This window comes from Sinocyclocheilus grahami, unplaced genomic scaffold (genome assembly GCF_001515645.1).
Source record: "Sinocyclocheilus grahami isolate Dianchi unplaced genomic scaffold, SAMN03320097.WGS_v1.1 scaffold306.1, whole genome shotgun sequence".
Classification (NCBI taxonomy): Eukaryota; Metazoa; Chordata; class Actinopteri; order Cypriniformes; family Cyprinidae; genus Sinocyclocheilus; species Sinocyclocheilus grahami.
Window position 1 is genome coordinate 236,051 of NW_015505485.1, and position 16,508 is coordinate 252,558.

The following is a 16,508-nucleotide window of genomic DNA, read 5'->3' on the forward strand; positions in this document are numbered from 1 at the left end:
ATAATGAGGGTGCTCTATCTATATATATATATATATATATATATATATATATATATATATATATATAGGCTATATATACAGTATACTATATATATTAGTGGTGTCCATTGCTATTGCGCAAAGATCGCTCCGTTCATAATAACTAAAAAACTGTCACTCATCTTAGTTCATAGCGATCTTACAAAGACACGTTATTATCAATAACGTTCTCTACACTGCACAACAGATCTCTTATTTACATCGCGTCCACACTTTGTTTTAATGAGATGATTTGTGTAGAACACAATACCTGAACAAAAACTCCAGCAATTTCAGCGGTCAGTGAATTCTAACTTAAACGCTTCTGATTCAAGAAATCAACACATATGTCTGTGATGGGCTACAATGCTCAACGCTGCAAAAACAAGTTGAAATAGAAATCGATCTTCAGAGCGCAAACCATAATGCACTGGATAGTTTACCAAATCTGCAATAAAATGCCATTAATACAGCTTTAACTGAGGGTGTTTTTGAGCACCCTCTAGCACCCCCGTAGAACCGGGCCTGCCAGGAGCGTGAAGGGTACGAGGACTCTCACAGTAACTAGTAAACTGAGAATGAACAGGAAAATAAGCGACTGTAAGTAGGCCTAGACCAAAAGCACTTAATGTTTAAGGTTCTATTGTAAACATTATGCATTAAGGCAGCATTAACTATCAGAAACTTGAAAAAAAAAATTATATCACGGATCCCACAAAAATATTAAGCTACACTAACTGTTGATAACTGATATTAATAATACTAAAAAAGTTTCTTGAGCAGCAGATCAGCATATTAAAATGATTTCTGAAGCTTCATGTGTCACTGAAGACTGGAGTAATGGCTGTCTTCAGATTTTCCATCACAGGAATAAATTACTTTTTTTGTTTTTATTATTATGCAAACAGATATACAATTTAGCGGTGACAAATCAAATACAAAATAACCCAGGTCAACAAAACATACATGACTGCCAACATGATTTGTGTGTGTGTGTGTGTGTGTGTGTGTGTGTGTGTTAGTGTGACTGGGTGTGAGGGGTGGAAGTATATAAGCAAAGGAACATGTAGAAAAGTACAACAGACATAACAATAGTAGAAAACCGTAATAGTAATGATGACAATAGTAATAATGATGATAATAATAGCATTAATAACAAAAATCAGAGGATGGAGGATGAGGAAGGTGATAAGTAATAATAGTAATAGTAACAGCAATAATAATAATAATATTTTTTTTTAAATATTATTAAAAAATAAATTAATTAAATAATAATAATAATAATGAACTCAATTAATCAGAAATGAGGGGAAAGTTGGAGGTTGTGGAAGATGACAAGTAGCAAAATAATAGTATTAATTAGTAATTAGTAATAGTAGCAATAATAGCAATATTAACAATAAACTCATTCATCAGGAACCAGGGGCAGGTTGGAGAATCAGGAAGAGGACAAATAGTAATAATAATAATAATGGTAGTAGTAGTAATAATAACAGCACCAACAACAACAACAATAATAATAATAATAATAAAGCTATAAATAGTGAGAAATTGTAAGGCTGCCTCTGGGCCCTCTATGAGCACAGCATGAGTTGGGCCCCCCGCCCATGTCACCCTACGACAGGCCATCAAGGAGAGGTGTTGTGGGGCACAGGGCCCAAAGTCCCACCCCTGGCCGCCACATACATGCCATGCTTACCCTATATATATATTTTTTTGTTTGTTTGTTTTTGTTTTTGTTTTGTTTTTTGTTTTTTTGATGTGTTTATTATTAATTTTGTTATAGACGTATATGTGTGTCAACTAGTGTGAGATGCATTAAAAAAGCATGACGTGCAGCGTGAAACCAGCCCAGTGCAAAGCCCAGGTCCCCATGCTCACGTCACACTTACCCTGTGTGTTTGTTATACATACATACACACACACACACACACACACACACACACATACACACATATATATACACACACATACACACACATATATATATATACACACGTATGTATGTTTTTGTTCCCCCACTCTTTCCCTTGCTTATGTTCCAATAAATGCATGTATATCATCTAATATGTGAGGCATTAAAAAAACCAGGCATGTAGTGCTGAACCAGCCAGAGGCAAGAAGTCCAGGGCAAAGCTGGTACAAGCTGGATGTACAAGGTCCCCAACCCCACATCACACCCACCCACAACTAATCCGAACCACACAGAAAAAAAAAGAAAACGAGAGTGGGGAGAGAGAGACAGAATGAAAGAGAGAGAGAAAAAATAAATAAAAATTAATTTAATCTTTTATAAGTATTTAATTAGGTTTGATATTAGCCATTGTTGCTACCTCCTCCTAACCCCCCTCCCCCAATCTTGTTTAGATATTGATGAAGATCAGAAGGTCAGAAAGAAGGTAATTGAGGATGGCTTCAGACAAAGAGGGTCAGCGGATTCATGATTGATGGAAGTTTATGAGAGCTAACCAAGAGGGGTGTAATTCTATTGTATTATTTTGATGAGATGCATTAAAAAAGCATGACGTGCAGCGTGAAACCAGCCCAGTGCAAAGCCCAGGTCCCCATGCTCACGTCACACTTACCCTGTGTGTTTGTTATACATACATACACACACACACACACACACACACACACACATACACACATATATATACACACACATACACACACATATATATATATACACACGTATGTATGTTTTTGTTCCCCCACTCTTTCCCTTGCTTATGTTCCAATAAATGCATGTATATCATCTAATATGTGAGGCATTAAAAAAACCAGGCATGTAGTGCTGAACCAGCCAGAGGCAAGAAGTCCAGGGCAAAGCTGGTACAAGCTGGATGTACAAGGTCCCCAACCCCACATCACACCCACCCACAACTAATCCGAACCACACAGAAAAAAAAAGAAAACGAGAGTGGGGAGAGAGAGACAGAATGAAAGAGAGAGAGAAAAAATAAATAAAAATTAATTTAATCTTTTATAAGTATTTAATTAGGTTTGATATTAGCCATTGTTGCTACCTCCTCCTAACCCCCCTCCCCCAATCTTGTTTAGATATTGATGAAGATCAGAAGGTCAGAAAGAAGGTAATTGAGGATGGCTTCAGACAAAGAGGGTCAGCGGATTCATGATTGATGGAAGTTTATGAGAGCTAACCAAGAGGGGTGTAATTCTATTGTATTATTTTGAGTGGAAGTTCACAGGTTTTCCATGGAGATGTACTCTATTAGTAAGTTTTTCCAAGATGTAATATGTATGGTGTTCCTTGATTTCCAGTTCATGAGGATAGTTTTCTTGGCGATAGTTAGAGCCACTAGGAGTAATTAACTATTTGTATTGTTTAAATTGATTATGGATATGTCACCTAATATACAGAGGGAGGGAGACAATGGGATGTGACATCCCATAAGGTTGGATAGTGAGTCAGTAACGTTTTCCCCAATTTTTTTAAATTGAGGTGCAATGCCAAATGGCGCGAAAATAGGTGTCTGTGGTGTTTTGTGTACAATATGAGCATGTTTCTGAAGTAAAACCCATTTTAAATAATTCGTCCAGTTAGGTGAAATCTATTAAGTACTTTATACTGTATAAGTTGCAGGTTGGCATTTTTTTGTCATGAAGTAGGTATGTTTGCAGATTTGTGTCCAGAAGGCAGCATCGGGAGTAATAGATAAGTCTGATTCCCATTTAACATTTGGTCAACTTAATGCATTGTCTGATTTTGATATCATTCTGTATATTTTAGAGAGTAGTTTTTTTGAGGAAGATATATTAATTAGTGCAGAGATTGGAGGGGAAAGTGCCGGTGTCCTGCAGAGTTTAGCTCCAACTTGCCTTAACACACCTGCCTTTAAGCAGAGGCGGACAAAGTACTCAACTCCATTACTTTAGTGAAAGTACAGATACTGCTGGTCAAATATTACTCCATTACAAGTAAAAGTTGTAAAGACAGATTTTTACTTAAGTAAAAGTACAGAAGTACTTGCTTTTAAAAGTACTTAAGTACCAAAAGTAAATTTCCTTTTTTATGTCAGTGCACTGTTTTATTGTTGTATGTAATACTTGCAATACTTCTGAAGCAACTTAGAATACATTGCACCTGCTGAATACACTGACTAGCTTGTAGTATCTTTGGAATAAAGAGCTTTTAGAATGTTAAAAACCTATGGGGGAAAAAAATGAACACCCCTACCCACCCCCACAAAAGCAGTATGGTAGTGATCTCACACAGCTCTGACAGTGTGTGCACAATTACTCCCAATGCCGTATTTCTGGACCAAGTGGGAGAATGGTGCCAGGTTATTATTATGAAAGATATGCTTAAGTTGTGTGATGCCCTTTTCTGCCCATGTGGTATGTTGAGTGGCTTCTTGTTAGCTGTAAAATCTGGGTTATTCCAGATCGGGGTGTATTTAGATGGTGCAAGAGGAGTGTCTGTGATTTGAGGAAATTTCCACCAGGCTGTCAGAGCTGCGGCTATTGTCGGCATTTTAAAACAGTGATGATTTTTGATGGTCTGATTGAAGAAGGGTAATTCTGAATTGTTAATGTCCTTACAAATTGTTTGTTCAACATCTAGCCATGTGCTTTCTGATGAGTCAGGGTGAATCCATTTGTGTATATTTTGGAGCTGATTGGCCAGAAAGTAGTGGTAAAAATGTGGTGCGTCAAGTCCTTGTATTTTTGGTGTCTGTAGGGTAGTCAATTTAATTCTTGGGGTCTTGTTTTTCCAGTAGAATTTGGTAATGATTGAATCTAGTGATTTAAACCAGGAAAGGGTTGTGTTGGTGTCATTGTAAATAAAGTTTAATTTAGGGAGTATAGTCATTTTAATTACTGATATTCTGCCCATAATAGATAGTGGTAGGTTCATCTAGCGTTGAAGATCATCATCTATTGTTTTAAATAATGGAGTGTAGTTGAGTCCAAAAAACTCTTGACAGCCTGGGAGAAACAATGATATGTGATATAATTGGTGCACAGATGAATTGGTGGTGTCTGGGATGTCACATAAATTATATATTAAAATAGAAAACAATTTAAATTGTAATCATATTTTCCATATATATTACTTTGAGCAAATAAGTGTATGCATAAATTATCATTAGCTAAGATTAATAAATGCAGGTTATTAAACTGTATTATATAACCTAATTGTAAAGTGTTACTGGGCTTCTTTCAGTTTCTTGATTGCACATTTGCCGTTTAATTTAGGCAAAAATATAAATTGAGTGCTAAAATACATTTGAGATTCAATCACATTGATTTTGGCTCACTGACATTCAATTTCATTGCGTCTGTTATTTAAAAAATCAATGAATTATAATGTCATACTAAAGAGACACACACTATACACATTTCAGTTTAACTGTGCATACATATTTCATTATCAACAGACTCAGCATTTTTAATTCCATTTTAGACATTTTAATTAAAAAATGTAAAACAATAAATCCAGTGGAAAAATTCACAATTAATTTGTTTTAAAATATATTTTAGACATTTTAAAAGCTACAAATCCAGTGGAAAAAATGCACAAGAAGCTGAAAGTGGACAAATTGTCTCTGCATTTGACCAAAACATTCTGATGAACAGTACAACATTTTTCCATATGTACTTTTTTCTTGCAGCAGTACTTTCGTCAATCTATTTACATTTAGTCACTTCTTGCATCTTGATCGACTGGATTGCTGTCTGATTGGATATGCACATTTCATTTACACTTGGCCACATTAATGGGTCTCAGCAAAATGGATATTAATGCACCGTGCTAAATGCAAATTCACCTGATGCTAAAGCTGGGAAGCAAAATTATCTGTTGAACACTCGTTACCTACAAACCAAAAAAAGTTGGGACACTGTACAAATTGTGAATAAAAACAGAATGCAATGTGGAAGTTTCCAATTTCAATATTTTATTCAGAATACAACATAGATGACATATCAAATGTTTAAACTGAGAAAATGTATCATTTTAAGGGAAAAATAAGTTGATTTTAAATTTCATGGCATCAACACATCTCAAAAAAGTTGGGACAAGGCCATGTTTACCACTGTGTGGCATCCCCTCTTCTTTTTATAACAGTCTGCAAACGTCTGGGGACTGAGGAGACAAGTTGCTCAAGTTTAAGAATAGGAATGTTGTCCCATTCTTGTCTAATACAAGCTTCTAGTTGCTCAACTGTCTTAGGTCTTCTTTATCGCATCTTCCTCTTTATGATGCGCCAAATGTTTTCTATGGGTGAAAGATCTGGACTGCAGGCTGGCCATTTCAGTACCCGGATCCTTCTACGCAGCCATGATGTTGTAATTGATGCAGTATGTGGTCTGGCATTGTCATGTTGGAAAATGCAAGGTCTTCCCTGAAAGAGACGACGTCTGGATGGGAGCATATGTTGTTCTAGAACTTGGATATACCTTTCAGCATTGATGGTGCCTTTCCAGATGTGTAAGCTGCCCATGCCACACGCACTCATGCAACCCCATACCATCAGAGATGCAGGCTTCTGAACTGAGCGCTGATAACAACTTGGGTTGTCCTTGTCCTCTTTATTCCGGATGACATGGCGTCCCAGTTTTCCAAAAATAACTTCAAATTTTGATTCGTCTGACCACAGAACAGTTTTTCACTTTGCCACAGTCCATTTTAAATGAGCCTTGGCCCAGAGAAAACGCCTGCGCTTCTGGATCATGTTTAGATATGGCTTCTTTTTTGACCTATAGAGTTTTAGCCGGCAACGGCGAATGGCACGGTGGGTTGTGTTCACCGACAATGTTTTCTGGAAGTATACCTGAGCCCATGTTGTGATTTCCATTACAGTAACATTCCTGTATGTGATGCAGTGCCGTCTAAGGGCCCGAAGATCACGGGCATCCAGTATGGTTTTCCGGCCTTGACCCTTACGCACAGAGATTGTTCCAGATTCTCTGAATCTTTGGATGATATTATGCACTATAGATGATGATAACTTCAAACTCTTTGCAATTTTTCTCTGAGAAACTCCTTTCTGATATTGCTCCACTATTTTTCGCCGCAGCATTGGGGGAATTGGTGATCCTCTGCTCATCTTGACTTCTGAGAGACACTGCCACTCTGAGAGGCTCTTTTTATACCCAATCATGCTGCCAATTGACCTAATAAGTTGCAAATTGGTCCTCCAGCTGTTCCTTATATGTACATTTAACTTTTCCGGCCTCTTATTGCTACCTGTCCCAACTTTTTTGGAATGTGTAGCTCTCATGAAATCCAAAATGAGCCAATATTTGGCATGACATTTCAAAATGTCTCACTTTCAACATTTGATATGTTGTCTATATTCTATTGTGAATAAAATATAAGTTTATGAGATTTGTAAATTATTCCATTCCTTTTTTACTCACAATTTGTACAGTGTCCCAACTTTTTTGGAATTGGGTTTGTATAAAGAAATTAGTGTTTTTGAGTTTTCATCCATGTGTCTCATCTGTGTTTGCTCACGCATATGGATTGTGGGATCCCAACGTACATATGCTGATGTAGTTCTGCCCCATAAGGATCAAATATGGATCTAATAATCTGTTCCCTTAAATACAGGACAATTCTGTATGGGACAAATGGCAATCGTACATAGAATAGAAGCTAGAAAAAGAGTAGACAGAGAGGGAGACAGATAAAGTTTAAGAGCTCCCATGGTGCAGTGTGTCGACACACATGATCAGTGAAGCATGTGCTCCAGTTAACTGATCAGTTAAGCCTGAGAATTCAACTAGAGACTAGAGAGAGAAAGTAAAGAACAGAAGACTGCACTAGAACAAAGCTCCAGATATGATATTGTGAGGCTGTGAATAGATTAAAACATTGTAACTAATTAATCACACAATTGATTGCAATTATCACATCTTGACATAATGAAACACATCTATTTTATGTATTATATTTTTTTAAATATATTTTATAAATGAATATATTTATATACATTATTTTACACATTAAAATAAAATTTAAACATTCTAACTCATCATAATTTAATCTAAATTAATAGCATCAGTTTTTTTATATTATTTAATATATTTCTAATATATAACATTTTTATAAATATGTTTATATTAATTATTTGAAGACATAAAAATACTATTTAAAAAGTTAATTGTACCTAATCACACAATGTAATCACAAGTAATCACATCTATTTTTATATATTATATTTTAATGTAATACATTTCTCATATATATATAAACATTTAATTTTAATATGAATACAAATGATTTTCCCAACCATAATTTAAAATTTTTTACTGGTATACTTGCTAAGGTCAAGGTTAGCGATTTCAAACACCAAACCGGTCCTTCACCATCCACCACAGGTAGTGTTGACTAATGTAAGTCTAGGTCTGGTCAGTCTACAATTATTCCTTCATCTAGTTTTTCTTGCAGATTGTTTTCTCTTCATCTGTACCCAAAGTTTCTTCATATATATGAAACCTGCCTTATATTGTTGTTCTTTTCTTAGGTTTTTGACTGTATAACTGTATGTATTGCAGGATGTGATGGTGGTAGGTGAACCCACTCTGATGGGCGGGGAGTTTGGCGATGAGGACGAGCGTCTGATCACGCGACTAGAAAACACACAATATGATGCCAACAATGGCCTGGACGATGACGATGACTTCACGAGCTCACCGGCGCTCGGCAACAATGGTCCCTGGAACAGCAAGCCACCCACAGGACAAGACAGCAAGCCAGAGAGTACGGCCTCACAGCCCTCTCAGTAGGAGACAACACGTGCAATGCCCCGTTAAACCACCAGGGCGGCGCTCTTTCTCTCTGACCTCATTTTTTACCCTCGATGATGTAAATCCCATGTGCTGGTGTCAATGATGTCATCCATTTTCACCAGAAACTGATGGTTCCACTTCTTAATTTGGGTAACGTTTAAGAGCTTCACAGACCAAACTTTGGCAGCAATATTTGCTCACTGGATTTTTTAAAAATCATCTAGCTAGGCAACAAAGCAGCCCAAGAAATGTGACTCTTGGAGGAACTCGACTTTATCAAGGCTGAATCTGAATTAACAGAGACCTGAATTTGGGACAACTTTAGTCCAATAATCAATGTAAAAGATGTACCAGTCTTGCAGTTCATCACACATCTCCATAGTGACTCCAGTTGGCAACCACACTCGACATCAACCAATCGCTGAAGAGACGGTTATGTTGGCTTTCTTCTCACTGGAGACTGGGACTGCAGAGGCATCCACTGAGACCAATCCCTGAACATTTGCATTTTTATTGGAAATTCGTTTGGCTATTGTCTTTTCCCCTCTGCTTTCAATTAAAAGTGAACCGCCTTGCTTTCCTTCAACACAACAGACTGTATTAACAAAGATAGCTTGCATTGAAAGAAAAAACATCACCAGTTGCCATTTAAAGAGTGTACTTTAATTAAAAAATTCCTTTTTGATTTCAGAGTTTGTGTTTTTTTATTAATTTGTGATTATTCTATATTCTCCTTGTACTGTACCATCGAGATTAGGAGTTTCTTGATTGACAGGCAGGCACATATGAGAAGCATATTTGTCCATCTTTCGCCTATCTCCCTGTATTGACTTATTTTCATAATGGAATATGTTTCTGCATGACATTTCAAAATTGGTAACATGTTTATTTCCAGACTTTTGAGGTCATGTTGGACTTTGGTTATCATTTTGGAAGCACAGTAACCAGGGTTGTGACAATAAAAATGCATTCTGCTTCATCTGATGTCACTGAAGTCATCAGACCTTGATGTAAACGGCAGCTGTTTTGACGTTTACTTCTTGTTTGACCTTTTTTTTTTTTTATCTGAATAATGGATTTCATACTCAGGAAGTAACACCATACTGAGAAATGAGTACATTACCTTTTAAATTTACTGTTCGTTTGCTTTGTATGAGTTTAAATAACATTCGTTATGTCTAGCTTCAGACTAAACAGGAAAACAGCCTTTTTATTTAAAAATCATCATTCAAAAAAAATGGAATGCCCTTCTATCAAATGATGTGTTCAGTTTTATACAGCTTTAGGTCATTTCTGTAGCTAGAGTTTGTTTTCATTTTTTCATATATACTGTTCATTTGGAAACGTTTCTTAAAGTCCCTTTAAGAGTTGCAGTGTGCTTTATTGAAGATTACAGGGATGATGATGATGATAAACAGCCAAATATTTTTTTTTATTAATCAGATTCTTTGTTCCTGTATTTTGTCATTACAAAACATATTTCCTGAATATTATCACAAAGACTTAAGATATTTCCAAAACCAACAAAATTACAAGACAATATCAGCCCACCACTGTTTAAACCTTGTATTATTGAAATTCTGCACAGATTGTAAAATATTTAGCAGAGCTGTTGTTTGTGTCATATCCTAAGTCTTGTATGTATGCGTTGCCATTTTGTGTGCCAATAAATTGTGCTTACAAAACCTTTGGCCGCAATATTTCTGCCCCCGCTTACTCAAGTTTTATTTTGCACAACATTTCCATCATGTTTTCTATATTGCTCTGACCTGATTTAAGGAAGACAGGTGCAGATCTCACCGATCTATCAACAATTGCCATTACAATGCAGTTTTGACCGCATCCAGGTAAATCAACCGCACTTCATCTTGCTCCTCTTAAAATGTAAAAGTCTCAATGGCACCACCCTGTGTTCGATATTAAATATGCAAGATGAGTTTCTTGCCTGTGTTTTGTATATTTATAAATGCGCCATATATATATATATATATATATATATATATAAAATATATATATACACACCATGACAGCCAAAACTGTGTCATTCATTGTTACATACTGTACAATAATCCGACAATTAAAAAATTAACAACATCAATAATGCGCTTGCCTTACCTGATGCACTTTAACAGACAGAACTAGAGAAAGTCTTCTGTGAAGTACATATTGTAGAACACAATACAGAACTTTGCACAGTCAAAACTACTCAAGGTTCAGGATAAGTTCAGGAAGCTTGCATTTTAAAGGGGTCATGAACTGAGAAATCAAAATTCTCATGACATATGAGAGGGCATTGTACTATAGAAACATCCTGTAAGTTCGAGAACATAACACTTTCTCGTTAGTCTAAAAACCGCTTATATTGAAGCCAGTCTGCCAAAACGACAGGTTGTGGAATGTGCCACTTTATGACGGAAAAGTGTGGCTAAACACCGCCTCCGCAGAAGAAGATCAACGCCTGCTTCTACATCGCTGTCTTCCTTCTGATGCCAACACGAGGAAAAAGTGGATTAACTTTATTTTTAATGAAGTGAACTTTATTTTTATTGCGTGGTCATTATTGCTTTGTCTGTTATTACAGATCGTTTGATATGTACGGTGTATTTACGCGTTTTTACCTAAATCACAACAGCGTTCATCTATGAAGGATGTAGGCTATCAAACATACACAACTGCTAGCCAATCATAGCAGTGGGCGTTTACTTCTGAGTCTACAATCTGCTACGCCTATTCAAACAGAGCGTTCCAATGTGGGGGGTCAAAACAGGACAGAAAATAGCTTATTACTTCTAAATTATGATGTTTTTTGATGTAAAAATCTTGATAAGATCATAAGTGGACCTCAGAGAACAGTACAAAATAAAAAAACGAAGGCAGTTCATGACCCCTTCAAGTTAAGATAAGCATTTGCTGTAATAGTGATGTATAACTTTATTATTTGTCAAACTTGTGTAGCAGGTTGAAAAAGTTATTTAGAGTTACTTTTATAGATCAAAATGAGTTCTGTATATTGAATGAAGGAAACTTTGCTGAAGAGAACACTTATTACTATAATGGTGGCTTAAAACATAACAGAACTTTACAAGATGTAACCAAAAACACTACATAGATCTAAAACATGTTTATTCTGAATAACTAATATTTGTCGTCATAAGTTCTAATGCTTTGACTAAAACACAAATTATTCAAGTGCGTGATAAGTCATCAAACTGAGCACACTCAGCAGCCTGTTAGCTGGACCTTCACCACCAAACATGACATTGTACGTTTTTGCTCTTTATTATTTTAAACTGCTTCTACTAAATGGCCTAGTGACAACTTTTTCTATATTTGATAGTTCAATCAACCTTTAAAATAGTTTTTCTGACAAAATGACTTACAAAACATTTTAAGTTTACTAAAAAACAATCCCTAAAATTTGTCATTTGAACACAGAAAATGTCTATTGTCAGGTGACAAGGCTGTCACCATACTTTGCATGAATCAGTTAATTGGTCACATGGTCACAAATGAAGAGATGTTGGCTAAATAGTTAGCCTGACTGTCACTATTACCTTTTTGCCACTCACATGCTTGATTTCTTGCCACTTGTCAGTTATTTGAATAATTGTATTCTTTCTTTTATGGATATATTGTGATGTGTTCTATTTTTGCTGAAATGAGCTTGTCGATCACTATAAATGTTGACTCTTCAATTTAATAGCATTGAACACTTGTTTTTGTTTTGTTTTTTGCTCTTTACCCCACAGACTTGGATGACTCTGTCGGGCCGTCTCTGCTGAGGTTCACGTGTGCAGAGCTCACCAGGGGCTACTTCCTGGAGCACAACGAGGCCAAGTACACTGAGCGGAGGGAGAGGGTGTACACCTGCATGAGGATCCCCAAAGAGCTGGAGAGGGTGAGGCCCACAATGCTCTTCTTTCTTTTAGGCTGTAACCTAAAGAATCACAGAAATGATAAACTTCACCTTCAAATACGGTCAAACATTTCACACTTATCACAGATGTTATATTTCCATATTTTCTAACCAGAAGTATGACCCATGTGAATAAAGTAAAACTGTGGAAACAAATTGCTGCATTTTCAAATGCATTTCAAATACACATATTTAATGCATGGATACTTCCCAAATTTGTAATGAGAACCTTTATAAATATGTTGTTGACAAAAGAGAAGCTTTAAGGTCTCCCAGCTATTTTTCTGCCATAATAAAAGCTCTTTAGGGTAATGTTTAAAAGCAAGGAATTTAAATTTTTATTTTATTTTAATCAATGTAGAATTTCTATACCTCTGTGTGTTGACCTGATCATCACTCTTTTAAAGTGAAAAATGTGCCGTGATGTGTGGCCAAGTATGATGTCCCATACTCAGAATGTGTGCTCTGCATTTAACCCATCTAAGTGCACACACAGAGCAGTGAGTAGTGAACAAACACTGTGAACACACACCCGGAGCAGTGGGCAGCTGTTTTTGCGGCTGCGCCCAGGGAGCATTTGGGGTTTCGGTGACTTGCTCAAGGGTCTCACCTCAGTCATGGTATTGAGAGTGGAAGAGAGTGCTGGACATTCACTCCCCCCACCGACAATCCCTGCCGGACCTGAGACTCGAACCCGCGACCTTTGGTTACAAGGCCGACTCTCAAACCATTAGGCCACGACTGGCCTAAAAGATTAAATGCAAAGACAACTTCATTATAAAGAAAAATAAATGAAAAAATATATCATCATCAGTCTATGACAAAAATACTATTATAAACTAGGTTAGTGGATAATTCAGCAGCAAAGGTTACTCTAGAAAAATCATGAGTGCACAATAGTTTTATAAAATCTAAACATTTAGTGGAAAAAACATTTTGTGGGGAACAAATAAAAGTGTAGGACTAAATCTGGTAAAATGTTACACATTGCTCTGTGTATTGTTGTAAAATACATTCATGAATATCAAGTAAATATATATACTATAAAATGAAAGGCATTTCTTTTACATGTATAGCACATTAATGAGGCAGCAACATATGATAGATGGGACAGAAGAAGAAAGGCTATTAATAGTCTTTCATTGCGCAAAAGTATTATAATATAAAAAATTCATACGGAGCGGCACAAAGCTCTTATGAGCATCCCGTGTGCAGAATAATGCGTTTGAAGCAACATGGAGTCACAGCGTGCATAGAAAAGTTCAAAGCACAAAGGGAAGAGATATTGATGCGTAGTGTATTATATTCTTTTTTTCTTTAAACAGTCTTAAATTTCAGTTATGCGTGTGTGAAGAGCAATTCATAGTGGTAGAATTTAACAGTGTTTAGAAACGGCACTAAACTCCAGCAAGATAGTCATTTTATGCAAAACCATTGATCTTTATCTACAGATCAAGTTTAATAATAGGAGCATTGAATCATCTTGATGAGAGTTTCATTGTCTTGACTGTCGTAACCGAATGTGATGCGCTGAATGACAGACAGCTGCAGTGGAGAGCAGAGTTTGTGTCAACTTATTTAACGACTTAAATATTCATCTGAACCTCACATTAAACTGGAACGGCTTCAGAAGACTTGGAATCAAGTGCACAAAAACTTTATGGTGCTTTATGGGGCTTAACAATAATATTTTGAATAATATATATATATATAATTTTTTTTTTTTTGTCTTTAGCTGATCACATGTATGACTCTTATTCTTAATTTAGTTATATTATCCAAAAGTTTAATAAATGAGTATGCAGGAGTTAGTGGATATGTGGAAATCTGTGAATGCAAAGTAGAGCTGCACGATAAATCGCATGCGATATTTAATGCGCATCTTGTCAGTAAAGCTGGTTCCCTTTCAGTCGGTCACTCTCGACGTCACGTCGGATGACCGACGAAATTGGGATCTCGCTTAGAGAGACCAATCTACTTTGAGTGTAAACTAAACGAGCCAATGCACATTGGCATGTGATTATTGCATCCAGCTGCCGCTGATCACAGCGTGAGTATAAGTAGGCAGCAGATGCAGTGCATATTCAGCTTTTCGCTTCGGAGCCGAGCGATCACATCGTTCTGCTTCTGACTACTCTACTGAGAGAAGAAGACTGAACGAGTTCAGCACACTCTTGGAGAGCTCTTCGTGTTGGCGGTACGGCACTTCAGCGGTGGTGGTTTCCCGTGTCGAGTGGGTTGCACACATCAGGCTGCACTACCCCCTGTTTGTGTTGCAGATGATCATCTCCCCTGTGCGCCTCAGCACGCTAAAAGAGCTTTTTCCCCTAAAAGAGCAATTTCAAGTGCGTCTTTTTAAAGACAACGTTGCTTGGCAAACTTGACGTTACGTCTTTGTAAAGACGATGTGGGTCTTGCCATAGACAACGTATCACCCGAGCGTTTCTGGATGCGGTCATTACCTGGCGCTGGGTGATGGTCACGATCGCTGTCTCACGTGCCTGGGCAGGTAGCACGCTGAGGTGGCGTTTGTGGATGAGTCATCTTCTCATTGCGGGAAGATGATCATCTCGGAGTCGCGGGCCAAGCTCCGTTTCCTCAAGGGGCAGAGTTCCGTTGCCTCTGCCTTGGTCTAGTTCTCCTCATGGTGGCAGCCAGGGGGGACTACTTCAGGCAGGAGCACGGGCGGTCTGAGGCACTCCGCAGCCAGTTGAGCTGCCAATGGAACGTGCTGGGCATATCAGCCATATCCTTTGGCGCTCCTCCCAACGACCAGATGTCGATTGCAGCATCGGAGGGTGAGTCAGAGCTTTCTGGAGAGGAAGATTCGGCTGCGCTGCTCTCCTCCGGGACTGTAGCAATGCCTGAATCAGATCCAGAAATAATGACTATGCTTTCCCGGGCCGCCGTAGGGGTAGGGCTCGAGCGGAGACTTCCACCGTGTCCCGAGCCCTCAAGGTTGCTCTATTGGTTCTCGGGGTGGTCCGTGCTTGTTCTCAGCGCCCCGCCTCGGTGCCTTTCTTCCCGGAGGTGCATGAGGAGCTCAACAGGTCGTGGACAGCACCTTTTTACTGACGGAAACTGATCTGCTGGTTCCTCCTCCCTCACCACCCTCAATGGTGGGGCAGCTAGGGGGTTACAAGGGTCCCCCCGGTGGAGCGGTCGGTTGCGATGCAGTTGTGTCCTAATGGCGTGCAGCTGCTGCCGTCGCCGAGGGCGGCCCCCCTGCCACCACCAAGCCGCTCCTGCGGCCTCCAACAAAGCTGTGCCGTGGAGCTGGTCGCAGGGCAGCCACCCCACCCGTCCAGGCCCTCGCCAAACCTGGTGGCAAGCAAAAGAGCAAGAGGCCCTGAGACTGGCAACCCAGAGGTGGAGGGACCTGCTCTTCAGGAGATGGTAAGCCCACCACTCCCTCCCCCGGAGGAGGGCCGGGCGGAGAATCTTTACATCTTTTTCCGCCACTGACCTTTCGGTCGGTGGTACCCAAATACTCAACAAAGAGCAATTCCTCTATTTCTGGGTCGCCAGAGGGAACGGGGGGTTGTGGACGTTCCAGTGCGTATCACACTCACCCTCCTCTCTCGCCAGTGGGCGGATCGGGAGGACAAACCAACCGACTACCCACGCACCCTCTGCTCGAACGCAGGTCAGTGTTACACACACCCAGACCCCGCCTCGGACCGGCACCGAGATGCCCGGGCCGGTTCCCTGCGTTCCTCCGCGCTGCCCCACTGCGGGTATGCCTGTAGTTCCGTTGATGCCACTTACGCGGTGTCTGGGAGCCTGGCTTGAGCTACCCAGCCCGTCTCGATGG

General features: G+C 38.7%; 2 protein-coding genes across 2 annotated transcripts in view; both read left to right on the plus strand.

Moving 5' to 3' along the window:
- The window catches only part of LOC107601445 (LIM domain-binding protein 2-like), a 65,488-nt gene extending 55,617 nt beyond the window's left edge, over positions 1-9,871 (plus strand). The window contains exon 8 of the mRNA XM_016293628.1: positions 8,537-9,871. Coding sequence (XP_016149114.1) covers positions 8,537-8,775 — 239 coding nt within the window. The 3' untranslated portion in view covers positions 8,776-9,871. The remainder of the gene's footprint in view (positions 1-8,536) is intronic.
- Positions 9,872-10,710: 839 nt separating this feature from the next.
- Positions 10,711-16,508, plus strand: part of LOC107601446 (transmembrane anterior posterior transformation protein 1 homolog) — a 23,915-nt gene continuing 18,117 nt past the window's right edge. The window contains exons 1-2 of the mRNA XM_016293629.1: positions 10,711-10,732; positions 12,528-12,676. Coding sequence (XP_016149115.1) covers positions 10,711-10,732; positions 12,528-12,676 — 171 coding nt within the window. The remainder of the gene's footprint in view (positions 10,733-12,527; positions 12,677-16,508) is intronic.